This window comes from Rhinolophus hipposideros (assembly GCF_964194185.1).
Source record: "Rhinolophus hipposideros genome assembly, chromosome: 11".
Taxonomy (NCBI): domain Eukaryota; kingdom Metazoa; phylum Chordata; class Mammalia; order Chiroptera; family Rhinolophidae; genus Rhinolophus; species Rhinolophus hipposideros.
Genome location: NC_138057.1, coordinates 83,238,538 through 83,263,782, shown reverse-complemented (window position 1 = coordinate 83,263,782; position 25,245 = coordinate 83,238,538). Strand labels below are relative to the sequence as shown.

Genomic DNA, 25,245 nt, shown 5'->3' with positions numbered 1-25,245 from the left:
AACTCCCTGCTCGCCAATCCTTCCCAGCATTGAGGCCTGGCTCCTGGGAAGGGCAGTCAGGTGCTTGGGGACCCTCTGACACCTCATCCATGTGGCCTGTCAATGCTCTCAGCTCATGCCCAGGCCTTCCTGGGACCAGGGCAGGACACTTGTCTGTCCAGGCCCTGCCTTTGCACCGTGACCCCAGCATGGAGGCAGGGGTCCTCTGGGGCCCAGGCTTCTTCTGACTCAGGCAAGCCTGTCTCCAGTGGCTAGCTGGCTGCTTCTACTAGAGGCTGACCCGCCAAACTCTCTGGGGTCCAGCGCCATTTCACTGGGGCGAGGAAGGGGCTACTGCACAGGGTATGGCAGGAGGCAAGAAAACCATGCTCCAGAGGGCCCAACCCCAGCAGGGTCAAGAGTGACCCTGAGCGCTGGGCTAAGGCCTCAACCTCCTGCACTTTCCCTATGTCCAGGTATGAAGGGGCCCAGGACCCCACCTGTCTATCCCACAGGACCAACCCCACCACACCCCGTACCTGGCTCTGGGCATCCCCTCCCACCCACGGCCCCAAATTCAGTCCTGCCGGTGTCTTCAACCTCTTCTCTGCAGACCCTTCCACTTACTGCTCCCCACCCCCAGCCCCTCAGGGATGGCGTCTCCCAAGCTCCTCTCTTTCCTGACCCCCACCATGGACACCCATCCTTCCTCACCTCCTAACAGTGCTTGCTCAGGGTTACCATCCCTCCTGCAGCTCTGGTCCTGTCCTGTCTGGGGCTTCCTGTTTCTCAGCCCCTAAGGCTGCTGACCTCCAGAGTCTGTGCCCCTGCATTTGGCCACCCCACCCCCCGTCCCACCATGCCAACAGCTGCAGCCCCCACCCCCCACCTCCAGCCTGTGCTTGCAACTCACACCCTCCACCGTCATCCCCCAGGGCCTCCAGTCCCCTGTCCTCGTCTGGCCTGGAGGAGTTAGGTGTGCTGACCTGTCCCTCTTGACCACAAGCCTCAGGTGGGTTCCATGGCCGAGTTCCTTCCTCATCCTGTCTCCTCAGCCCCACCTCTGCCCCGTCCTGCTTCCCGGTCCAGGACCTGACTCCCTGCTACCTGGAGAAAATGGAAGCAGCCAGAAGGGGACCCCAGCATCTGGACCCCCAGACCTGCCTCCCTGAGAAGTCCCTGCTCTGAGCGCAGTGCCTGTGCCCTGGCCCCGCCCCTCTGGCCTACCCAGTGACACAGCCATCCATACACCCTGGCCGCTTTTCATTCACTGGGTCATTCCCATCAGTACACAAACATGGATTTCTTTCATCTTATTTTTTTAAAAGTTCCTTCTGACCACCCCTCACATCTTTGCTTGCCTGTCCTGTCTGCAGGGGTCTCCAGTCCCTCCCCCACACCTGCAGGGCTAATCCTGTCAAGGTCACAGTGACCTCTGCGGAGCCTGACACTCAGCCATGTCCTTGCTGCTGATGAGCACTGAGGCCTGCCCAGACCTGTCTGCATCCAGTCTGGTGGCCTCCAGTGGCCTTGAGAACAAGGCAGCTATGCTCAGACCTTCCCATCCCTGACGTCCATCCCGGACAGGGCTGGGCATCCAGACTGTGGCCCACAAAGACGGAAATGGCCCTAAGAGGGTGCTGGCCTGCGCTGCTCCAACCCCCAGCGGCACAGAAGTGGCTATCTGTTGGATTTGCCAAAACATCTTTTATTTACATGTGCGAGTCTCACCATATGCAACAGCTGGCCCTCACCTGGCCAGGCAGTGCAGCTGAGCCAAGGGCACAGCACTCCCAGGGTAAACTGAGGCAGCAGGTGGGTGCTGCTGGCCCGGGTAGGAGCAGCAGCCTGCCTGTGGGTCCTGGTGCAACACATCACCTACTGTCTAACACTCACGTCCTCAGCAGGAGGCAGGCTGATCCAACCACGGCGGCCAATACAGCCCGTGCTCCCACTTCCCCATAGGACTCAGCGCCCTGCCTTCTCCCCTCAGAAAATGGAGGGCTTTTCCTCATCCCGACTACTGCCCAGCTGTCTCCCCCACAGCAGTGGAAACCCATCCTACCAGACAGGAAGAGCAAGCTCTCCACAGCTTGGGAGAGAGGGCCAGGCAGGCATGGTGGGCCTCGAGCAGGGGCTGCACTCCAAGGACCTGGCCAGGGACCCGCAAGGAGCAGGGACAGGTCTTGTTCACACGGATAGTCATGGCAGACTGAGGCAGTGAGGAAGGCGCCTTGCCACGAATCAGCTGGGGTCTCAGCTCAGCCACACCTGTCCCCAGTAGGGGGACAATCTGCCACCAGCAGACATGGGGCCGCAGCCAAGACAGGTGCAAGGAACCTCTTTTCCTGGCTAATCAGGGCCGGGGCTGCACCAAGGACGTAGCCCTTTCCCCAGTAGCTCCAGGGGTGGCATCAGAGCCCAGCCGGGGCGGGCACGGTAGGCAGTGGCAGCTCGAGAGCCGGGGTCTCTGCAGTCTGGGCTGGGCTGGGCTTCCGATGGTCCAGCTGCTCTAGTTTCTCGCCAAGCTGGGAGTAAAGCTCCTTCACTGCCTCTCCGCTCTGTGGGGCAGGCACACAGGTGGGGGCGGGCCTTGTGGCTACTTGGAGAATGTCCACACACACACACACACAGGGGACTAGCCAGCATGCAGTGCGCCCCAAGGTGAGAGCAGGGTGGCACCCACCTGGCCAGTGGGCTCCAGCGCCTTCTGCAGGGCCTGCAGCCTGGACGGGGCCACACGGTGGTGCAGGTGGAGCAGAAGCCGCAGTGTGTGCCGCTGCACATTCTCCTTCCTGGAAGAGGCCACAGCTGCTACAGGACCCAGCCCGCTGCCAGGCTCCCACCCCACCCCACACCCAGCCTGAGCACCTCGGGGAGGCGGTGAGGAGGAAGCCCTCAAAGAGGCTGCTGCAGAAGTCATCCAGCGCAAACTCGTCGGCCAGCAGCGCCAGGTTCCCCGTGAGCAGGTGGAGAAAGATGTCGCCAAAGGCCAGGTCGCTGAAGGTTTCCACTGCAGGCACAGCAGGTGTCAGCTTGCCCACCACCCCACACCCCTACGCCTGGACCTGGGAGCCCTGGGGGGACCACAGCGCAGCACTTCTGAGGATGGTGCCCGCTTCTCCTGAGAGCCAGAACCGGGGCCTGGACATGCGAGGCCAACAGTGGGAGCTGGCAGGGGAGGGGACCTGGGCCAGCACGAGGGTCCAGGAGAGGGGTGGGAGCCCACCACACATGGCTCTGCCCAGTGGCTAAGGGGCTTTGTGTTAAGCACACTCCAGAAGAGAGACCTGAACAACTGGAGGAAACAACTAGAGGAAAACCAGGGAAGGGGCAGCCAGTCAGCCCCGACTGCTTCCTCAACCACCCAGAGGAAAAAGAGCAGAGCAAAACGGTCCTCCCTTGACACCACGGACACCAAAACTCGGGAGAGACTGCACAAGTAACTGCCCGTGACTGGCAGCCAGCGGAAGGGAGCCGGCCCCAGAGTGCGCACACTAGCCCCGCTGGCTGCGGCAGCTGCTCCAGAAATGCCAACGGGTCCCGCTGACGCTACCCGAGCCCAGGCAGCTTGACTGTCTCCGGAGACCAGCAGCATTGGATGCACCGGAGCGCCCCTCACGCGTCTGACCAGAGTCACTATGCCAGCAAAGTCTCCATGGGGAGCGAATGCCCTGGTCGCCCCAACGAGTCCCTCGTAACCCTACAGACCACGAGACCTGAGAGGCAACAAGGAAACGCTCGGGGAAGCAAGGCCCTTGTTAGACTCCTGATCTGAACAGACACCTATGTGACAATCAGGGAAAGGTGGCCCCTGCACTGGAACATGGACCTGACGTGCGTGCTCACAGGCTGCAGTCAGTTTTAAGAACTTCATCCTGTCACCGACACCTGCTCCATCATTCACAGCTGGTGTGCTGGGAATGTGGAACTGACGTCCAGACCATCACGAGGGGCCATTGGAGATACACAGCGGGCAGGTGGCTTCACCATATTGTGCTCTTCTGATTTCATAAAAAATCCCCACAGTAAAAAATTAAAAAATAAACAAGAGAGAATTTGTACAATCAACATCTGTTCTTATGAGAAGCACTGATAATGTGGAGAAACGAACATGTCCCTCCTGGCGGAGCTGAGACCCACACGTGCCCGGGGGCACTGATGTACCCGCCGCAGCAGGACATCCGTCCCCAGCTGACTATGAGGAGAGACACAGAAACCAAGGGCACTGAAATAGACGGAAAGGATGACGCAAACCAAGTCACTTATGACTGTTTCTGTATGTGTCCAAACAGGCAGAGCACCGGCCCGGAGACACGTCCACGTCTGGACCCAGGAGCCGTGACCGTGCCACCTTCTGTGCTAAGGGACCCGAGAAGGGAGATGGCCTGCGTGACCTGCTGGTCCTGGCATCAGAAGTGTCCTTCTGAGAGGGAGGCAGGTGCAGGAAGGCCAGTGTCAGAGAGACAGACACGAGGACAGGAGGAGCTGGAAGGAGAAACCGTGGGGATGCAGGAAAGGGCCACAAGCCCAGGCCGCAGGCCGCTCCTCACAGTAGGAGGAGACGCGCATGGTGTGGAGCCTCCAGAAAGCACCAGCCCTGCCCACACCTCGACTTTAGCCCTGGTACACTCACGTCAGACACTCACTTCACTCTGGGTGGGAAGGAGTTGGTGTCGCTGGGTTAGATGGTGGCTGGGTATAAATTAATACCCACAAATAGACAGCTTCCTCCACACAGACAAGTCGGGAAAGTAACACGCTTCACCATCAGACCCACCAATGACCTAGACACACACTTAGCAAGAAACGCGTGAGATCTTTACAAAGAAGCCGCGACACCACAAGACCTGAGCCAGTGGAAGACTGTGGGCCCCTGGATGCAGTGGCAAGGCGAGGCGCCCAGAAGCCCCTTCTCCCCGACTCAACCTGCAGCTTACTCCTGAAGGAGTCCACTCAGACCTCTCTCCTTCCTGGCTTGCAGCAACCCGCCCTGACCCCCCCCTCCCGCCTCTCAGGGGCGCTCTCCCAATGTCTGAGGATTTGACAGGCTGCACACCCCTCGCCACTTAGGATTAAGTTACGGTGGCTCTTCCACTGCTGTGGGAAGAACGTCAACAAACGGTGACGGGAGCGGAGGGCATCTGTGAAAGCACGAAGCTGACCTCTTCTCACTTCTGTACCAAAACCACCTCCAGAAGACAGTCAGCAGTGGACCAGGCGGCGCGCACTCACCGAGCCCCGGCAGCAGGCGCAGCAGCGCGTTCTTGTTCCTCTGCTTGGCGACGTGTAGCACGTAGTACAGCCCCACCTCACAGGCCATGCGCTGCTCCTGCAGGAACCTGCCCGGCGAGGACGCTCAGCGAAGAGCGCTGGCCACCGGCCTCCCAGGGAGCCCGCGGGGTAACCCCCGGCCCCTCACGCATACTTAGTGAACGTCTCCGGCAGCATGTTGGGGTACGTGACCGGAGCCCTGTCCTCAGCGGGCAGCTTCTGGTCCACGTTGAAGGTATGGTCGTCCACCACCAGGGCCATGAGCATGGGCAGGAACCTGGTGATGAGCTCCACCTCCTAGGGTGGAGGCCCCAGAGCGTCTCCACCTGTGCCGCGCTCATCCCGCCCCATGCCACTTTCCTGAAGCCCGGCCCCAAGCCCGTGCAGGAAAGGTGTGGACAGGCTCCCGACCACATCCGTTACCATCTTGGGCTCCTTGAAGACCTGGCTGTCGATCATGTCCCAGGCGCCCTGGCCCAAAGCCAGCAGCCTGAGCAGCAGGAGGAGGTCGGGGCTGTCCTGCAGAGGAACGGGACCTCAGCGCCTGCTCACCTGGGCCGCTCTCACCCCCCACCCCGCACCCCCTGGCTCCATGCTCAGCAGGGTCCTGGTGCCGTGGCTTGGCTCAGGCTCCATGCACCATGTGCACGTGGGGCACGTGTGCTCTCGCCACGGCGGCACAGCCCTGGCTACCAGTGCTCCACACCCACGTGCCCATCCAGAAGGCAGCATGGCCAGCCGAGGGCACTCACCCTGGGCAGCATCTCCTGGCCGACCAGCTCCTGCAGGTGCCTGACGGTGCTCAGTGACAGGGTGTTGATGGCGAAGGGGTCACACAGGATCATGGACAGGTCCCTGCAGAGATGAGCCCACAGCATTAACATGGGAAGGTCCTGGCCTGGGTGGTGTCGGCCACAGGCTTGGCTGCCTCAGCCGCGGACCCAGAGAGATGGCCCCTCCACACAGGGAGAGCCCACTCCATTCTGGACCCCTTCCAAACAAAATCTCAGTTTCAAACTTGCACTTAACTTACTCAAAATACTGAGAAGTTTGAAAGCTCCTAAATTAAGGTTGCATTTGGTTCTGAAAATCTGACCCAGGCTCTGTACTCAGCCAGGGTCCCACAGAGACAACTACAGGGAGAACTGGGCACAGCGGGTTCCTCCTCAGCGGGTGGGCAGGCCCCAGAGGCTGCAAAGCAGAACCCCGCACAGGAGCCAGCTGTAGTCAGGTCTCAGCCATGGGCACGGGGTGAGAGGCAGTTCTAAAACGTGCTGGAATACGAACACCCCCTTGAACACAGTGTGCTCATCTGGACGCCTGTGGACAGGATCCTCACCCCAGCACTTGCTCTTGACCCTTCTTCACTCCGTCCAGAAAGCCCTGCAGCTCCCGGGCCCTCTTGCTGTCCACGAACCGCTCACGGATGCAGGCGTCCAGGCACCAAGTAAACTGTGGGAAGCACAGTTTCCCTGCTCACTCCTGCTCGGCCTCCCCTCTCGGGCCACCCAAGGCTTGGGCAGGTGTCAGGACCACTGCGTCACATGGCCGAGGCACGGCTCAGTGCCAGGACCTGTGCCAGGGACAGGGTGGCGCAAACGCAGAAAGGCCCAAGGGCCTGACGGGAGGAAGCTGTTTCTGTCTTTGGTTCTAAAAGGGGCCTCTCTGGCAGCCCTCCGTACCCCCATGGGGGTGGGTGCTGCAGTCTCAAAGCGTGACACCGCACAGGCCCCAGGAGGTGACGCGGTCGTGGCTGCACACTGTCCGTGCTGGGGACGAAAGCTGTGAGAAAGCCTGGTCCTGTAGCATGGCGCTTGCCAAGAGCAGCCCTGAGGGATCTGGGGTGGAGGGTGGCGGGAGCGAAGGAGGGGGAGTCAAGAGGTCCTGGAGAGCATGGAGGAAGACGGAGAAGAAGCCAGAGGGGAGGCAGGGCCTAGCCAGCTGGAGCAGAGGAATAGTGGAGCGGGCAAGGGAGCAGGTGTGGCCGTGGATGACCCAGTCCCCAGCCGAGTGGACAGAGGTGAAGGAGCAGGCGCAGACTAGGCAGCCAGGCTGGTAGGCAGTCAGAGCCCAGGTACCAGGACCACCCCATCCACGGGGAGGAGAGAAAGAAGCCAAGAAGAGACCAGAGGGAAGGGGGACAGGGCCTGGCCAGGGCCGGGGCGCCACCTTGTGGCAGGGGTCCACGGAGCAGATGTCGCTAACGTCCAGGTCGTGCAGGGACATGAGCAGCTCTGCCCGTAGAGTGCAGTAGTGCACGTTCCGCGTTCGCAGGAAGAGGGTCCGCAGGAACTGCAGCACCATGTCGTAGAGCTTCACGTTTTTCCCCACCATCTGCGTCAGCTTCTGCACCACCTGTGGGCGGGAGTCCCGGCCACAGTGTCACACACGGCCGCAAACACAGGCATCATACATGGCCCAGACACACACAACCATGCAGACACACACGGCCAGGGTATCACACAGCTCCCCTGCCGTCCACCCTTCCTGCTTTGAGCTGAAAGTCTCCTCTCACCCAACACCAGCTCTGTGGCAGGTGGCAGTGTTTCTAGTTTCTAATAAGGTGGAGCCCACGTGAGGCCCACAGCTTGCTTCCCTGAAAGGCCACCAGCCTGTGACCCTGGACTCCACCAGAGCGCCCAGCAGGTCTGACCCTGCTCACCCAGCCAGCTGACATCGGGAGACTCAGGACCAGTCAAGGACACGCAGCGACCACTGTACTCAGTGCACGGTCAACGTTTCGCTGCCATCCTCTTGGGCCCAGGCTGCTGGGTTCCCCATCTTCTCCCACAGCTTGAGGCCCTTGGCTGCGCACCCATCTCCAGTGTCTGCATTCCTTCCTCTGCAAGGGTCACTACTCTGCACCTACCCCCACTCAGAACCCACACAGGAGGGGTTCTGCCCACTGCTCACTAGCCATCAACAGGAGCTGAATCTCAGCCCACTGGTGTGAAGAACACGGGGCAACCTGGGTGATGGACGTCGCAGCAGCCCAACAAACATCAGACTGGACACAACAAGTGAAGAGAACAACAGAGGTGACAGGAACAGTGACCGACCCAATAGGCCACTTTGAGAGCCCCTGCCGAGGACACACGGGCCTTGAGGACCCCGATGAAGAGGAGAGCTGGGGACGTGCCCCAAGTCTCGGCACCCACGTACTAGGCACCTCTGTGCCAACAACAGCTAACATATACCAGCTCTGACCATGACCCAGGCCTGCCGTGCACGCGACCAAGAGGGCACAGCTCAGGGATACGGCTCGCAGGTGGCCCAGCACACAACTATATGGCTCAGCAGCTGGACCACAGCCGAGGACCACAGGGCGATGCGTTAACCTGCTGACACCTTCTCCCCGGGCAGGAATTCAGACCACACAGCAGGAAGGACCTGGGCCAACAGGACCTTGGCTTGGAGTGTGAAGAAGGGACAGGAGCCCACGGGCAGACCACAGCCTAAGGCCAGGCTCCCCCAAGACGAGCTGGAAGACAAAGACGGCAGAGCAGAGACACACTGCTCGGGCCAGTATGGAAGCGGGGCTGTGACCAGCCGCCAAACATTTAGGAGAAAACGTGAGGCTGGATCCTACCTCACACCAAACACGCAAAACTCCAAATGAAAGCTGAATATGAAAGAAGACAAAAAACACAAAACACCACTCAGCCAGTATCTAGCCACTTGTCACCATCACGCCTCCCCTGGATGTGTAGTTATTCTAGAACCAGGTCAGGCCCAATGACCCCCACCTGACTGGGAAAGGCCAGTCGGCACAGTGGCCTCCAGCCCTCCCAACCGCACCCCTACCCCACTTGCCTACTTGCTCTAGGCTCTGGCCATACCAGCCTTGTCACCCTGGACACCCCACCCACCCTGGCCTGCCTTTCCTCACACTCTGACCTGGCTCCCCTTCCTCACTCCCACCCCCGCCCACCCAGCCCTGCCTTGCTTCCAATACGATCTCCAGTCTCCATAGCCCTTGTCCACACCTCAAGCTCAGTGACTGACACGTAACGTACACTGCGTAGTGTCTGCCCCCACGAGACCTCAGTGCCCCACGCAAGCACCCTGCACTCCAGGGTCGCTGAAGGGTCCCGGCACCTATGGCAGGGAGTGGGCACTGAGGAAATGTTTGTGCAAACAACTAACGAGTGAAACGTAAAGACAGAAGAAACTTCCCAGAGCTGAGAGAAGACACACTGAGCTTCACTGAGAAGCTGGCCAAGTTGCAGAGCACCGAGGAAGTGAAACCCCAAAGACCCACACCCGGGCACAGTGTGGCAAGCCCCTTACCAGCCACGGCACAAGCCTGCTGTTCCTGGAGCAGAACCACTCAGGTCAGGGTAGGGAAGGGGCTGGCCAGGTGGCCCCTCCATCAGGCCACCTGCTCGCAGCCCGGCCTCACCTCGCCCTGGCGCCTGGCTTTGGGGGACGGGCTGAAGAAGTTGTGCAGCACGGAGAGCTCGGTGCTGAAGAGCGCACCCTCCTTCTCCAGGATGTACTGCTTCAGCAGCGGGGACACCTCGTCACCGAAGAGCGCCTGGTTGTCCTGCCAGATCTGCCGCTTCACCTCCACAGCGCAGGCCCGGTACAGCTCCTTGTCGGCCATGACCAGCTTCAGCTTCTTCTCGGGAACCTACACAACCCACAGGCCACCCGTGAGCAGTGCCTATGCCCAGAGTCTATGTACCTCAGGATGGGCCAGAGACCACCTCGAACCCAACCCCAGATGAAAGGATGAAAGGCTGGCCCCCAGGCCCTGGGAGGCACAGGCAGCCATGCTAAACACACACAGCTCCTGCCCAGAAGGGCCCACACCCCACCTCGCACGCCAAGCCTCGGTTTCCACGGGGCTCGTCAGGGGAAGCCGACAGACGACGTGCCTCCGAGCTGCCCTCGCTTGGGCAGCCAGCTCAGGAAACCTCCCCAGATCCAACCTGATGCCTGGACCAAGCGAGAGCCTGGGCACGCGTGCCCTGGGCGCACCAGGCCACCACTCTTACCTTGGGCAAGTGTTTCATGACGCACATCACCACTGGCTGCAAGGACGGCATCTTCACCAGAGAAAAACTCTTCTCCAGAAGGTCTTCCAGTTTCTTGTACCTGCAAAGACTCGCACGACTGAGGAAGCAGCACAGGACCCAGTCAGAAGCAGCTGCCTGCCTGTCCCCAGACGGAAGGCGGCTAAGCAAACCAGTCTGCACAGGCAGGGCACGTTTTCGGGCAGGGATGCGTGGCCAAGGGAGCAGTGAGCACTAAGCCAGCGCAGCCTGAGAAAGTGCTGCAGTGTCGCCTGCCCGCCCACCTTTCCTCAGCCTTCCCCTCCGATGCAATGGCTGACACGCGCTCCAGCAGCTTGTCCCGCAGCTCGTCAAACACGGACTGGTGGAACTCCAGCCGGGGCGTCCCGTGCAGGTCCAGGAAGGGCAAGGCCGACTGCAGGGAAGGCAGCAGCACGCCATTCTCGGTCTGAGGAAGCAGAGGGGCGGCGTGGGGCCCGTTTTGCTCACTTGGGTGGGGGCTAAAACAGAAGCCCTGGCCGCAGCCCCGTCGGCCGGGCCCTCCGGGCGCCCTGAACCCGCACGGAGGAGCAGCGAGGCTGTTCCCAGCAGCGCTGCCGGTAGCCGCAAGAGCCGGACGCCACCCAGATGCCCGTCAAGGGGGCACTAGGTCAGGACACCCGGGGCCCCCACCCCGGGAAGACACGCAGCGTTTGGAGGGAGACAAACGCGCCCGCTTCCCACGCGTCCCCGCCCCCGCCTGACTCACGCCCCAACGGCCCGGCCCCCGCACCCCGCCCACCTGGAACTGCTCGATGGCCTTGAGCGGCTCCGTGCAGTTGGTGAGCGTCTCCTTCAGGTCCTCGCCGTTGGCCACGCCCAGATCCTGCAGCCCCGCGAACAGGGCCGAGGCCCCGGCCCGGCCCGGCGCCCCATCCCCGCCGCGCTCCGCCGGCGCCGCCGCGGCCGCCGCAGGCCCGCCGGCAGTCCGCTCGCCGGGGCCGCGAGGGCCGCCTGAGCTCCTCTCCCCGGCTCCCTCCAGTTCGACCGGGGCCGCAGGCAGCGAGGCTCCGCAGCGATCGCGGCCGCCCACTTCCGCCCCGCACGCCCGGGCCAGCCTGCCAACCCGGAAACGCCGCCGCCGCGCAGTGGCTGCTGGGAGCGGCGCCGCGCCCGGCTGAGCGGCTGCGCGGGAGAACAGCGTCCCGCTAGAGCGCGACCGCCCGCGCGGCTCCGCCCCCAGGCCCCGCCCCCCCGCGGCCACGCCCGGCCGGCCCTCCTCGCTCCCTCCCGCCTGGCGGCTGTCTGGGCCCAGCCGGCCTTGCAGCCCACCCCGTCTCTGGCCTTAGCCTCCGTAGACACGGAAGAACCCACGCGGGGGCCGGTGGGGCAGAGGGCGGGCTGTGCGGGGCCCCACCGGAAGGAGTGCGGGGAGGGGCGGGCACGGAAGGGGGGTGGCCGACTTGGAAGAGTTTGAGAACCGACATTTCAGCCGAGCGTATTTTATTTTTATAATCGTGAAAAGCCCTGTCTCTGACCTCACAGCAGCCTTTTGACGTTGAGAAATGATCAAATTTACGACAGACCTGGAGCTAGAGGGTATCGGGAGTGCCTGTGGGAGGAGCTCTCGCACTGACGTCATCGGAGAACTCGACGGGCAGAGCTCTAGGGTTGCGTCAGAGGCCTGGCCTAAGAGCCCTGGCCTACCAGCCCCGCTCCCTAACTTCCTCTTCTCTCTATAAAGTACTTCACCTTTGTCCTGTTCTGTGCGTGCAAATGGCTCACCATGTCTGCGTCTGCCCGAATGCAGCCCTTTCTTTTTACCCAAATAAATTATTTTTGGTGACAGAATACCTAGTCGAATCTGTTTTACAGTTGACAGAATATTTTTGCTTGAAAAAAATGGAGCACTGCCGCGCTAGCAGCCCCCTGCACCCGGGCCCCACCAGGTGCGCGATCTGCTCCCCCACGTGTGCTCCCAGTGGCGGGCGCCCAGCAGAGACCTGGGCTGGCAGTGGGAGTGGACAAGGGATGGCTGACCTCACGTCACCATGAGCATCGAACTCCCAGGCTATCCCAACACGGTAGCCCTCAGGCTGAGACTGTGAATGTGAGGCCCAGCTTTCGTGGTGTGCCTTGTCCTTTGCGGTGCCAGCAGCTCACAGGGCCGATGGGCACCCCCTGCTCTGCACCCTCAGTGGTTTCCCTATTGCTAAGTGTGTAAGCCCTGCAACCCAGTAGCTGCAGCCTCTCCAACTCCTCCAGATCACCTTCCAGCCCACCAGCCCAGTGTCCCCAAGCGTAGCACACCAGATGTCACACCTTCTCCCTTTCCATGTGCCTCGGTTACTCTACTAGAAATTTATTTTCTGCTGCCCAAGAAACTCTTGCTCATCCTGGAAAGCCCATTACCCCACAGCGTCCTCCAGGAAGCCCTCTCAGCCCACCTGGAGGGGATGGCTCCATCCTTCCTGCTGGTCCCACTTCTGGCTTTGAGCCCAAGGGGTTGTTAGTGGTGCAGCGATGAGCAGGGCTCCTGGTTCCCCCACCGTGGGCCAAGCCCCTGAGGCCAGGGCTCCCATAGCTCTCTCTGTTGCCCACTGGCTGAGCTGGGCAGCCCTGGTCCCAACAATGACCATCTGTAATCCCACTCCTCTGATTCCCAGGGGAGCTTCAGCTCAACTCCCAGCTGGTTCAGCTCTAGAGGTCATAGGTGAATGCGCTCAGACTGCCTGGTCTTTGGCCTCTCTGCAGAAGGTTGATGCCACCGCTGTGGGAGCAGTTGTTGCAGTGCCTTTTTGAAGGGGCTGAGCTCTAGCAGAGGAAACAGGAAGGGGTCTGGCCTAGAGCTTGGGTGAGGGAGGACGGGAGCCACAGGAAGGACCCCTGGAAGAATTGATGCCATGACAGGAAGCCCCAGCAGCTGCAGGGAGGCAGACTTGAGGCCCACTCCTGGGTAGGAGAGCAGGCTGAGAGCCCAGTGGCCAAGCCACAGGACAGGGCCATAACCAGGGAAGGCCCAGGGCCAGTTCACAGGGTCTTTGGGCAAGGGCTGGGGAAAGTGGGGTCAGGCCTTGATAAGATAGTCCTCTGGGCCCTCCCAGGAGGCTGGGCAGGCCGACCTCTCCTCAAGATGGCAGTTCAGGGAATCTGGCCCTCCCCTCCAGCCCAAAGTCAGTTCCTCTGCTCAGCAAGCAGCCTGACCCTCAGGTAGACTGGCAGCTGGCCTGGTCCCCTGGGTGGCATGGCGAGGTGGGTGTGTCCTGCACTGCCCAGAGGGACCCCTCCTGTACTGTCCCATGCCAGGAAGTCCCAGGCTGCCACTCCACCCATCTTAGAGAAGAGAGCTCCTAAGAAGAAGCAAAGGGAGACCCCTGGTCAGGGAAAGTCAGACATGACAGATCAGCGGCAGGCCACAGCTGCAGGACAGCTCACCGGGTGAGAAATGGCAGACAGGCACATGATGGCAGACAGTTTGGAAGAACCAACATCATCTCAAATAGCTGGGGGTGGCCGGGGTGGGGGTGGGGGGGCTTTGAGCTGGCCTCTCCTCAAGCACAGCTCACAGAAGGGTCAGTCAGGCAGGAGGGTGGCTCAGGGGTGTGCAAAGGCCAGACTGGGGTCTCTGAGTTCCAGAGGGAGGCCTGGGAAGGTCCCCAGGGAGGCAGGGCTCCACATGATAACCGGCGGGGCAGGGTGTATTCAGCAGGCTCTAAAGCGTGCAGAAGGGGCCTGTGTCATGGCGCTTGGGTCTGCGTTCGCCCTGGATAACCACGCCGGGTACTGAGGGGAAGCGCGAGGTATAGCAATCCTCCACGTAGTAGGTGGCTGGGCCGGGGTTATTGGCTGCAGAGGGAGAAAAAGGGAGTCGCATGCATGCTACAGAACCAGCTGCTGCCCAGCTCCCACCTGCCCCAGGCCCCTGCACGCGCTGCCCCCGCCCAGGCCTCCGTTCTCCCAGTCCTCCTTACAGGAGCTGACCCAGGACGCGAACGCGGGCGAGCGGCTCATGGAGAAGGCGGGTGAGCGCGGGGACTGCAGACAGCACCCGGGAAGGATGTCGTAGGTGTTGGGGCTAGGGCGCTTCTCGCCGCCCGGGACCTGCGGTGGGACCTGAAGCGGGGGCTGAGCACAGTGACCTGCACCCCAGACCTGCGGCAGCCGGGGTCGCGAGCGCGCCTCCACTGCCTTGGAGGCGGGGCGGCGGCCCCCGAAGCTGAAAGCTGGGAAGGCAGGTCCGCTGAGTGGGTAGTGGTCGGCGGGCGATGGCCACTGTGAGAGAGGACGCAGCTGCAGGCCCCGCCCCGTCCCTCAAGACCCCGCCCACCCCGTCCCCCACAGGCCCCACCCCCGCAGGACCTCCTGGGAGAGGGCCCCACCTTTCGCTCCCTGTTAAAGTCGGTTTTCTGCGTGAAGGGGATTTCGCTCTGGAACCACACGGTCTGCCACGCCCTGCGGCCACCGCCCTCTGCAGTGGGTGGGGGCAGCGTCGTTGGGGACGGAAGGCTGGGGGAGCGGCCCCACTCCCAGGACCTGGGCCACGGTGGGGGGCGCGCAGGGAGGGCCACGCACCGCGGGTGGGGTGCTTGCGGCCGATGCTGAAGTTGGGGTGCGCGGAGGATTCTCGCACCGAAGCGTCCGGCACCTGGTACTTGGTGGGGCCCGGGATGTCCAGGTCGGTCACGACAGGGGGGCGTCGCTCTAGCCCTGGCAGGAAGCAAGCTCTGGGCCTGGGTCCTCCCAGGAGGCCCCTCCCGACCCTGCCCTGCCACCCCAGACGAGACTAGGGACTCCCACTCACACAGCTCCTTTGGGTTCCGGGCGCAGATGGGCGGGGGTTCCTGGAGGTGGCCCACTTGCTCCCTAAGGCCTGCCGGAAACTCCTGCATTGCTGGGGGCCGCATCTTGTCCCAAGTGGCCTCTGGCCCTGACAACAGCACAGCAGCCATGGGCCTGCAAGGGAGATGGACAGCCACCATCCACCCAGCCACTCCACCTCTGCGTCGGAGCTGCCCGCCCCCCGACCCCCCACCCCACTGGCCCACCGCCCTTGGAAGTTACTGGGTGGGCACAGAGGACTTGGGCCTCAGGGGGCCATGGCTCCAGTGTTTGCCTCCATTGATGTAAAAATTTGCCAGGAATTTCACAGCCTTCTGGTCAAAATTCATTGTCAGGGGCTCTGGCTGCCTTCCAGGGAGCTCTGTGACCTCACTGGCCCATCATGCTCCCACCCCCACCCCACCCCACCCCTGTTGCTGGGATACTGGAGGGAGGAGCACTGTCCTGCCCTGGAGGAGCCCCTCCCCCAACCTGCCAGGTGGGTCACTCTGGGTCACCTCTGCCAGGAGGACCCCTAGGTTGCCTGCGTGACTTCTGGATTAGCCTCCTTTCCCCCTTCCACATCCTTGCCCCAACCCTTAACCTCCCCTCGACTTTGGGGGTCCATTCCAAGCAGGGCTTCAGTGAAGACTGACACCTGGCAGAGAGTAGAAAAGGGAGCGGGTGCCATGGGAGCCCACCTGTGCAGGGCTAGTTGGTAGGAAGCATGGTGCAGTGGACCATCCAGGGAAGCTCCCTGGAGGGGCAGGAACCCCTACTAGAAATTCAGCCCTCGGGAAAGCAAAGCAACGATGGATAGGTCTGAGTGGACCCTGCTGACCTGAGTGGCAGGCCTGGCCCTGCAGCCACTTGGTGGCCCAGGCAAGGCTGCGGTGTGGGAGCCAGTCTTCTGCTTGGGGGCACAGAGGCCAGAAGGTGTCACAGATGGACAGGGCTGCCCAGGCCCAAGTGCAAAAGAACTATGAGCCCAAGTGAGCATGAGCCCCTCTGGGCACCAGGGCTCTCGCCGTGCCCTCTGGAGTAGATCCCAACTCCAGCCCTGGCCTTGGCCTAAGCCACCTAGCAGGGCCTGGTCAAGAATGTGGCCTCAGCCTCTGGGCCCTCCCCACCCTGACCAAGTGTCTTCCTGTCGGAATCCCCCCCATCCAGCAAGGATGCTGCCTGGCCTTGGGAGGCACTCCAGATGGACAAACTGAAGAGCCCTGCTTGAGGAAGCCCAGGTTTTATTAGGATAAGGGGCAGCCTGTGCTCTGGGGCTTTCCATGTTGTAGTGTTCTCTGGGGGCAAAATTGACAGTGGCTATAGTTTTCTTAACAGAACTACATCATCAGCCATTATTTGATTAAGGGTCAACTCTCTGTCCATGTTTATTGACTCTGGCTTTTTTCCTTAAGACGTTACATTATGCATGCATTTTTCTATTGGGGTGGTAATTTTTCATATTTATGTAATGTAAGGTTTTTTAAACTGATGTCGTATCTCTTTGTAACAGTTGTTGCAGATTTTTTTCCCCCCACTTTGTTTGCCTTTTAGTATTGTTTATGCTGTTTTTTGACATGTACTTGAACCTTCTAATCTTTTCCTTTATGATATTTTGTATGGTTAGAAAGACCTTCCTATAGAAAAAAAAAAAAAAAAGTTTAAAATGGAAAATAGTGCCCAGGTCCAGGGGAAAGACCTGCCAACTTCACTGCTGAGTTTCTGTGTCTCCAAGTCTTCCAGGGTCTCTCGTCTGAGGAGAGGACTTGGGGTGGGTGGGGGCTCCTTTACCCTTATGCTGGCCTCCTGAGGGTAACAAGACTTCACGCCCCCCACTTCCCAGCAGGGCCGACTCAGCTGCACCAACAGTCCCAATTTTGTGAACTCTGAGGTCCTCAGCGTCACACCTCCCAGCCTGTTGCTGTCTGAGCCTTGGTATCCCACCTATAAAATGGGACCACTCCACTCAGGCTCAAGGAGGGCCTGGCCAGGGGGTGCCCAACAATGGGGACTCTTCACAATGGTTTCCAGGCAACAGAGACCCTCTCAGGGAAGGGAGCCAGCCAAAGGAAGGGGCTGCAGCCAGTAAGGACGGAGTTGAGGCTAGATGACAACTACTCAGAAACACACCCTCTTCACACCAGAACCTCACTATATCCCTGGGTAAGCGCCAGTCCCCCGCAGGGAGGCTGTGGCCTGTGCTCAAGGTCAGCTGTGAAGGAAACCCCAGAGCTGGTCTCCAGGGAGGGAGTGAGGCCCAAGGGCTGAGGGGCCTGGGGTGGGGCTGCACAGGGCAGAGGCCTACCCTCCCTGCTGACATGGCGGCGCTGAGAGCCAGGTGGGCAGCAGGTCAAGAGCAGAAAACCAACCTGGGACGGCCCAGCAGCTGGCAGAGGCTGCCGGAAGGAATGCTGGACGCTAACTCCATAGAGTATTCTACACTTTAGACAAGATAAGCATCCAGAGTAAGCTGATAGGCATGGACGCCAGGCTGCCTCACGAGACCGTCCCCCATGTAAAAGAAAACAAACCCTCCACAGTGTGTGTGTACGTGCGCACACATACACACACACAGAGCCACACAGAAACGGAAAAAGGCTGGCAAGGAACCAGACCTAAGTCCACAATGGTTCTGAGGGGAAAGATGGGACAGGAGATACTGAAGAGGGTTCGGAACCCCCGACCACCCCCGGGGGCCTCACCATGACAGCTACCTGATGCGCAGCTCGACCTTCACTGCCTACCAGCAGCTCTCCCGCCTGCCTCCCAAATCTGGTCCCGTTAGGGTGGCTACCAGCCTCCTGGGTGGCCAAAGCCTGGGCCAGAGTCCTGCCAAGCCTTCCCAGTGGTACCAACTTGTGCATAGTGGGCCCCCGGCGCCTCGGCCTGGGCCCGGACCCTGTCACCTGTAAATGCTTCCTTTAAGCCCCTTAACTGGGTAGAGGGGGCATGGCAATCTGATGGTGGTGTTGGTGACAATGGAGCTCGTGTCCTATGGGCCAGGCCTGTTCTCAGTGTGCTGCCCATTCAAGCCCCCAACACCCCAGTAAGGCAAGTGTTGCTGCAACCCTCATTCCGTAGATGAGGTCGGGTACCTAGCTCGGGGCTGGCAGGCTAGACGCACACCCTGCTCGCAGGGGTCCTGCTGTCACCCACCGGCCCTGCTTCCTCCTCTCCCTCTGCAGCTATGCTGGCTTCTGTCCGCAGCTGCGCTACCAGGTGGGGAACACCTATGGACGCACCACGGCCCAGCTGCTCACAGACCCCAGCGTGCAGAAGAGCCCCTGCTCTGTGCTGTCGCCCATATCCAAGCCCAAGTTCATCGAGGACTTTAGCAAGTCCAAGCCACCCCTGACCCCCTGCCGCGACCTGACAGAGCCCTACATTCCCCACCACACGGGTAAGCCCCGCCCCCTGCTCCCCGCCCTACCCCTCCCTCCTGCCCGCTGTCACTCACAGCCTCCCTGTCCACAGGTCTGAAGCACTACAAGAACTTTGAGATCCTGGGCCGGTTCTCACCCCAGGAGGTGAACGCCGAGGGGCTGCCGGGGGTTGAGAACGTATCCAGGCAGGTCTCACTGCCTGCGGGCTTCATGCCCTACCCCCCCTATCCCCCGTGCCCACCAGGTAGGAAGGGGGATTCCAGGGACTTCGGACACCCAGGCCTGCGGCTGGCATACGGGGAGGAGGGCTGCAAGAACACCCCTGTCCACGAGGGCCCCGGGCAGTACCAGGTAACAGATGCACTGGGACCTAGCCTCACCCCAGCCAGACCCAGGTGGGGGCTGGGCTGGTAACTTGCCCCCTCCCCATCCCAGCTATATCACTACAGGAGGAACGAGTACCCACCCCCAGCCCACCAGCAGGAGACACTAGATGTGGGCAGGTTCCACAGGCTGCCCCAGCTGGACCACCCCAACATGATCCAACGCAAGGCCATCTCAGGTGGCTGCCCAGGGCCCGGGGCGGGGACACCCACCCCCCAAGCCCGTAGGGGCCCAGGCAGGATGAGGGTGAGTGAGGGCTGCCACAGGCCCTTCCTTCCCTTCCTGGAGCCCAGCTTCCCCAAGGCTGAAGTGCCTGCCCGCTCATTCCCATCTGACCAATGTTCAGGGGCATCAAGGGGCCTGGACAGACTTCTGGACACCCCAAGGAGCAAGTGGGTGGTGAAGGGGACCTGGGGCAGCACCCTGACCTCTTCCTACCCCAGGGTATGCTGGCTTCATCCCCCGGTTTGCCTGCATGATGGGGCTGAATTACCGTGATGGGGTCACACAGGCTATGGACGAGTTTGACAAGAGCCAGGTACCCACCTGAGTGCCCAGCATAGTGGGCAGAGGCCCCGCCCCATCCGGGCCCAGAGCTAGGCTCCCTGCTGTGCAGCCTGTGGGGAGGGGAGAACGAGACACCCCTCCCCCACCCGGAGGGACAACTGGGGGCTGCTTGCCTGGTGGAGGCAGCCCATGTCCACATTTCTGCAGTTCCTGTTTCGAAACCCCATCTGTACCGAGGGAGAGAGGCTGCCCAGAACACACTGGCCCAACAGAACTATCTACAACAGCCAGGGCCTGATACCTTTCTACATGGGATTCGTGCCATGTGAGTGTGGTTAGCAGGCCACTGTGCAGATGGGTTGGGTGGCTGGGGCCCCTACCCATGCTGCCCCACTGGCACAGGGCGAGCTTTTTGTCCTCAGTACCCCCACTTCCCCAGTGTCGAAAGGGCCGAGGCTCCCTGAACCAAAGCCACCTCCAACTCCGCCGGCCCTCTGGAGGTTTAGTGTGGACAGGATAGGCAGGCCTTCCGTGGCAGGTGCCCAGGGCAGCCCCAAGCTCCTGGAAGCCTGTGCCCAGCAGCCACTGCACACGGCAGGGCCAGGAGCTCAGCTGCAGCACTGCCCTTGCAGCCATGAGGGATGACTTCGCACTGACGTTTGGCAACGGCACCCGTAAGGCCTATCAGAAGGAACTGGAGAGGAGAGAGCAGACACTGAAAATGCTTTAATGGTGGTTGTCTGTACAGCGTGATGTCAAGACAGAAGAAGAGCAGGTGCACACAGTGAGACACGGCTATCAGAGGACAGGTTGTGAGTGAATAAAGAGTTCTCCCAGCCTCCACGCTTCCGGGTCCCTGGCGGCCCTAGGCTACCTCCTCCTCCGCCTCCTCCTCAAACTCGCCCTCCTCCTCGGCCGTGGCGTCCTGGTACTGCTGGTACTCGGACACCAGGTCGTTCATGTTGCTCTCGGCCTCGGTGAACTCCATCTCGTCCATGCCCTCGCCCGTGTACCAGTGCAGGAAGGCCTTGCGCCGGAACATGGCCGTGAACTGCTCCGAGATGCGCTTGAACAGCTCCTGGATGGCCGTGCTGTTGCCGATGAAGGTGGCCGACATCTTCAGGCCGCGCGGCGGGATGTCACACACGGCTGTCTTCACGTTGTTGGGGATCCACTCCACGAAGTAGCTGCTGTTCTTGTTCTGCACGTTGAGCATCTGCTCGTCCACCTCCTTCATGGACATGCGGCCCCGGAACACGGCGGCCACAGTCAGGTAGCGGCCGTGGCGGGGGTCACAGGCGGCCATCATGTTCTTGGCGTCGAACATCTGCTGGGTGAGCTCGGGTACCGTCAGGGCGCGGTACTGCTGGCTGCCCCGGCTGGTGAGCGGGGCGAAGCCGGGCATGAAGAAGTGCAGGCGCGGGAAGGGCACCATGTTGACAGCCAGCTTGCGCAGGTCAGCATTGAGCTGGCCAGGGAAGCGGAGGCAGGTGGTGACCCCGCTCATGGTGGCCGACACCAGGTGATTCAGGTCACCATAAGTGGGTGTGGTCAGCTTGAGGGTTCTGAAGCAGATGTCGTAGAGGGCCTCGTTGTCGATGCAGTAGGTCTCGTCCGTGTTCTCCACCAGCTGGTGGACTGAGAGAGTGGCGTTGTAGGGCTCCACCACGGTGTCCGACACCTTGGGCGACGGCACCACGCTGAAGGTGTTCATGATCCTGTCGGGGTACTCCTCCCTGATCTTGCTGATAAGGAGAGTGCCCATCCCAGACCCAGTCCCCCCACCCAGGGAGTGGGTCAGCTGGAAGCCCTGCAGGCAGTCGCAGCTCTCAGCCTCCTTCCTTACGACGTCCAGCACCGAGTCGACCAGCTCTGCACCTTCCGTGTAGTGCCCCTTGGCCCAGTTGTTCCCAGCACCACTCTGACCTGCAAGAGAGGGCAGCTGATCACTCTGGCTACGCTTGTGGTCACCACTGATCAGGAAGCCAAAAAGGCCAAATAACGTGGTGTGAAGTGCCACACAGAACTCACCATGCTGATAAAGCAGATGGACCCCCCAAGTAAGGGAACAACCTACCTACTTAAAAACTTAGTTAAGGGTTGAACTAAGGTGGCTTAACAATAAACCAGCCCCTCCCACGGGCAGCCCCTGCCAATTCCCAAGGACAGATGAGCCGCCACTGCGTTCACTGTGGGGAGATTACATCTGCCGCTGCCTCCCTGCTGCCTCCCTGCGGGCAGACAGCTGGGCCTCCCTCCCAAAGCGGCTTTAGCAGAGGGGATTGAGTGACTGGAGAGGGGGAGGAGAGTGTCCGGCCAGGGGACCTAGCTTCTTCTCCTGGTACAGAGTGGATGAGACCTCGGCCCAGCAGTTCTCAGGGCCGTGACCTTGGGTACCCCTTGACCTTTGAGTAGTCCTGGCTAACAGCCCACTGCCCAGCCCCCATCCGAGGCTCACCGAAAACGAAGTTGTCTGGCCTGAAGATCTGCCCAAACGGCCCCGAGCGCACGGAGTCCATGGTGCCCGGCTCCAAGTCCACGAGCACGGCGCGGGGCACGTACTTGCCACCTGGGGGAAGGGAGAGCGTCAGCGAGGAGACGACCGCCGGCTGGCAGGAGGGGGATGGACAAGGGGTGCGGAGTCTCACCAGTGGCCTCATTGTAGTATACGTTGATCCGCTCCAGCTGCAGGTCGCTGTCCCCGTGGTAAGTGCCGGTAGGATCGATGCCATGCTCGTCGCTGATCACCTCCCAGAACTGCGAGAGACGCGGGCGGGCCGGGGCTGAGTCACGCCGGCGTTGCCCGGAGCCGGCCCCGCCCCGGACGGGCGCGGCCCTCCCCTCCCCTCCCCTCCCCCCTGCTGCCGGTCCGGTCCCCGAGGACCCGCGCCGCAGCCCCCACCCCGGCTTCGACCGCAGCCCGGGCCCTGGGCCCGCGCGGAGCCGCAATGCGGGGGCGCCGCCCGCCCGCCGCCATCTTTCCCTCCCGCCCCGCCCGTAGGCCCGCCTGCGCAGGGGCCCCGGAGTCCCGCCGCCCACCTTGGCGCCGATCTGGTTGCCGCACTGGCCGGCCTGCAGGTGCACGATCTCCCTCATGGCGGCGGCAGCGCAGGCTGGAAAACAGACGACACAGCCACGGAGCGGGAGCGCAGAATGCTACAACCGACGCTCCGCCAATGCTTATATACCCACCGCACCCGCCTCCGCCAGCTTCGTATTGGGCTGTCAGAACGAGGCTGGCAAGCGTCTTTTTTTGATTGGTTAAAGTTCCATCAATCGAGATCCTTCACGCCCGCCTCCCCAATGCCGTTCGCTGTTTATTGGTCGGCCGCAGTCTCAGCTCTCCCTATCAAAATGACACCCTTCGCGCGGCGGTACTCTGTCCATTGGATGTTTCAAATGATTGATTTGTCCTCTCATTGGCTGGCTTCGAAGAGCACGCCGACAGGCTGGCGCTATTGGCTGCGCGGGGCCAGCGTCCTGGTAACCGCCGCGGTGCCGCCGGGCGCGCGCGCCCGCTCCGCTGGTCGGGCCGAAGGTGGGCGCCGTCCGGAGCCAGAGCCCGGGAAAAGTAGACCGGGCGGCGGACCGGCGCGCACGCGTGCAGGCGTCCCCGCAGCCCGGATAAGCTAGCGCGCGGGCCCGAGCCTGCGCTTCTGGAGGGCTGCTGCTTCGGATCTCCGTGAAAGGGGGCCGCGCGTGGCCGAGGCCACCCTGCGGGGTCTCGGAGCGGAGGAGGGGCGCAAGGCCGTTCGCTGCAGAGACAAACAGGGCTCGGTTGCTAAGGGGCGGCATCGCGGAGCCTGGCGTGTGGGTGGAGTAGGGGCCCTCCCCCAGGACGGCGGAGGCCTTGGGCTCCCGGCGCCCCTCCTTGTTCCGCACGCCGGCTTCGGTGGCGGTCAGGTGAGGGAGCACGTGGGCCGCGGCGCCGGGCCCGAAGCAGGGGAGGGCAGAGGAGGGGAAGGCGGGCCTCTGCCCGGCAGCCGTGAGCTTGTTGTGGAGACGGCGCTGGCCGGGTGCCCGTCACCTTGGTACCTCGCCCCCAGCGCACCGAGCTCCGTGGAGACGAGGGCGGCGCCCAGACCTCCCCGGGCGCGGGCGGGCTCCGGGCTCCGGGCCCTGTTACCCCAACCACAGATCAGCGCGCCTGGGCTGACAAAATGCTGCCTTTACTTTTCAGTTTGTTTGTGTTTGGGGGAATCTTATGAAGGAAAAAAAATTACCGTGGTCGCTCTTTTACTCAATCGCCTTGAAAACAGTACACTTGCGTTATGTTTTTAACATTCATAAAAGGGTAAATCACACTCTTGGACAGTCTTCCTGGTGGTGGCCACTGGGCCGCTCAAGATCCTGGTTTTCTCAGTAAACTTACTCTCCGTGGCCCCCAACGTGAGGGTTTGGGGGCAGTACCCCCTTGCCGCTGCCTTTCTAGCAAGAATGCGCCCTCTTCCCGTGCAGTGCACAGTGGCGGGCTGTTCCGGCACACTGCGGCATTGCAGCACGTTCCGCGGTACAGCGCGTTACCGTGGGCGACTGTGTGCTGCTGTCTGCGGGTAAAACTGTTGGGGCAGGCAGAGCGCTGGATGCAGATTACCCTTTCCACCCCTGGAGAGTGGTCTGCAGCTGTCTCCTCAGGACTGGTCCTGGCCTGGAGAGTGAGTCACCAAGTCAAAATGCAAGGCAGGCCCAGCAGGTCTCAGGGACCCACCCCCTCCCCCTCAGGCCCGCCGGGAAGGTGGGCCAGGCCATGGCATGAGGGCTATGCTGGACCACTGCTTGGCATCCTGGTTCCTCACAGTGCCCTGCAAGAGTAGCTGGCTTAGCTGCCCCAGCCGCAGTTGGCCAGGCCCTGCCACTGCAGCAGGCAGGCCATGTGGCCTCATAGCACTGAGTTGTCACAAATCAGAGAGAGGGAGTAGCTCAGGTCGCCCCCACCCCACACTGTGCAAAGCCCTGCTGAGTTTGCTCCTCACTCTCTGAGAACCCCTGGAAAAGGCTCCTGTGACCAGTGCCCACAGATCTGGCAGTTCACTACAGCACCCCCACTTTACAGGTAACAAAACAGAGGTGGCACCTGCCCAGGTGTGAGCCCCAGAGCTCTGAATGGCACCTGGTTGTCCGCTTTGCCCCTCCCATTGCCCCAGCAAGGTGGACGCTGGCTGGCAACAAGACAGCTGGAGCCTCCCTGTGGTCATTGGGCCCGAGCCTAAGGGCCATGGTTGCCACTGCTGCACAGAGCTGGTTGGTGTGGCCCTGTCAGTCTCCACTCCCAGCCCAGGGTGTTCTTGAGGCTTTGTGGAGAGGTGGGCCCAGTGGGGGCCTGTGGCCTGGTGGGATGCAGGATAGGAGGGCACAGGGAAGCCCAGGCAGGGGCCGTGGGAGTGCTGGGCGCCTGGCCCTCCTGCCCCAGCCCGCAGCTGTTGGAGGATCCACAAGGATGGCTTTGTTTACCGGTGGCCATGGTCCCAGCGGGAGGGTGTGTTACCTCTAGGCTGGGCAGCAGGCAGACAGTCGTTCGTGGCCTCAAAGGACCTGGCAGTCCGCCCGAGGCGGCCTCACGCGCCCCGGAAGGAGAGGTATGTGGGGTCTTTCTCTCTTCCCCTCTCACTGCCCCCAATCTCCCGGGAGACCTAGCTAGGCTCCACCCCTCTTGGGGACTTCCATTAGAGGGACTGTGAGGCTGATGTCAGACCTGCAGGAGTGTCCTGAGGTCACAGAAGTGGGGGGGAATGCAAGCGGGGGTGCATGAGCCTGCTCCAGGGGTCTCCCTCCCATGAGGCCCCTTGTGGCTTCCAGAACAGAGGCTACCTTCCTTGGTGGACAGGGTGAACCCACGCTCAGGAGTCCAAGGAGCTTGGTTGACTGGGGTTCGTGGGGTGGCGAGTGACTGAAGGGCCTGGGGG

At 61.7% G+C, this 25,245-nt stretch overlaps 4 protein-coding genes across 6 annotated transcripts; 1 reads left to right on the top strand and 3 right to left on the bottom strand.

The window, feature by feature from the left end:
- Positions 1–1,666: 1,666 nt before the first annotated feature.
- NELFB (negative elongation factor complex member B) lies at positions 1,667–11,350 on the bottom strand. Of its 3 annotated transcripts, XM_081066878.1 has the most exons (13): positions 11,053–11,344; positions 10,556–10,719; positions 10,254–10,353; positions 9,656–9,886; positions 7,423–7,608; positions 6,593–6,705; positions 6,006–6,108; positions 5,677–5,772; positions 5,408–5,550; positions 5,215–5,321; positions 2,851–2,992; positions 2,666–2,774; positions 1,667–2,540 (listed from the first exon to the last, which is right to left on the bottom strand). In XM_081066878.1, exons 3-13 carry the CDS (start codon positions 10,302–10,304, stop codon positions 2,394–2,396), a joined length of 1,428 nt encoding a protein of 475 aa, XP_080923004.1. In that variant the 5' UTR covers positions 10,305–10,353; positions 10,556–10,719; positions 11,053–11,344; the 3' UTR covers positions 1,667–2,393. The 3 variants fall into 3 exon arrangements, with proteins under 3 accessions (XP_080923004.1, XP_080923002.1, XP_080923003.1); XM_081066876.1 differs by having other exon boundaries at positions 2,666–2,992; positions 11,053–11,350; XM_081066877.1 differs by having other exon boundaries at positions 2,666–2,992; positions 10,556–10,686; positions 11,053–11,350.
- A 399-nt stretch (positions 11,351–11,749) lies between these two features.
- Positions 11,750–15,418, bottom strand: STPG3 (sperm-tail PG-rich repeat containing 3; the record flags this gene model as incomplete). Its single annotated transcript, XM_081066668.1, has 6 exons — positions 11,750–14,096; positions 14,222–14,522; positions 14,630–14,718; positions 14,823–14,957; positions 15,052–15,203; positions 15,312–15,418. The coding sequence occupies 6 exons, from the start codon at positions 15,416–15,418 to the stop codon at positions 13,963–13,965; spliced, it is 918 nt and encodes a 305-aa protein (XP_080922794.1). The 3' UTR covers positions 11,750–13,962.
- A 1,757-nt stretch (positions 15,419–17,175) lies between these two features.
- CIMIP2A (ciliary microtubule inner protein 2A) lies at positions 17,176–20,072 on the top strand (the record flags this gene model as incomplete). Its single annotated transcript, XM_081066735.1, has 7 exons — positions 17,176–17,231; positions 18,254–18,468; positions 18,543–18,802; positions 18,887–19,013; positions 19,279–19,373; positions 19,550–19,667; positions 19,975–20,072. The coding sequence occupies 7 exons, from the start codon at positions 17,176–17,178 to the stop codon at positions 20,070–20,072; spliced, it is 969 nt and encodes a 322-aa protein (XP_080922861.1).
- TUBB4B (tubulin beta 4B class IVb) lies at positions 20,054–24,393 on the bottom strand. Its single transcript, XM_081067135.1, has 4 exons — positions 22,382–24,393; positions 21,991–22,099; positions 21,801–21,911; positions 20,054–21,268 (listed from the first exon to the last, which is right to left on the bottom strand). The coding sequence occupies exons 1-4, from the start codon at positions 22,436–22,438 to the stop codon at positions 20,208–20,210; spliced, it is 1,338 nt and encodes a 445-aa protein (XP_080923261.1). The 5' UTR covers positions 22,439–24,393; the 3' UTR covers positions 20,054–20,207.
- Between the last annotated feature and the right edge of the window lie 852 nt (positions 24,394–25,245).

Coding starts and splice junctions, on each gene's coding strand:
- NELFB (XM_081066876.1), bottom strand. CDS start 10,304: ATGCCGTCCTTGCAGCCAGTGGTGATGTGCGTCATGAAACACTTGCCC. Junction 2,993..5,214: donor GCGCCTGCTGCCGGGGCTCG/GTGAGTGCGCGC, acceptor CTGTGCCTGCAG/TGGAAACCTTCAGCGACCTG. Junction 2,541..2,665: donor CGCTGGAGCCCACTGGCCAG/GTGGGTGCCACC, acceptor CCTGCCCCACAG/AGCGGAGAGGCAGTGAAGGA.
- TUBB4B (XM_081067135.1), bottom strand. CDS start 22,438: ATGAGGGAGATCGTGCACCTGCAGGCCGGCCAGTGCGGCAACCAGATC. Junction 21,912..21,990: donor ATACTACAATGAGGCCACTG/GTGAGACTCCGC, acceptor CCCTTCCCCCAG/GTGGCAAGTACGTGCCCCGC. Junction 21,269..21,800: donor GCCAGACAACTTCGTTTTCG/GTGAGCCTCGGA, acceptor CCTCTCTTGCAG/GTCAGAGTGGTGCTGGGAAC.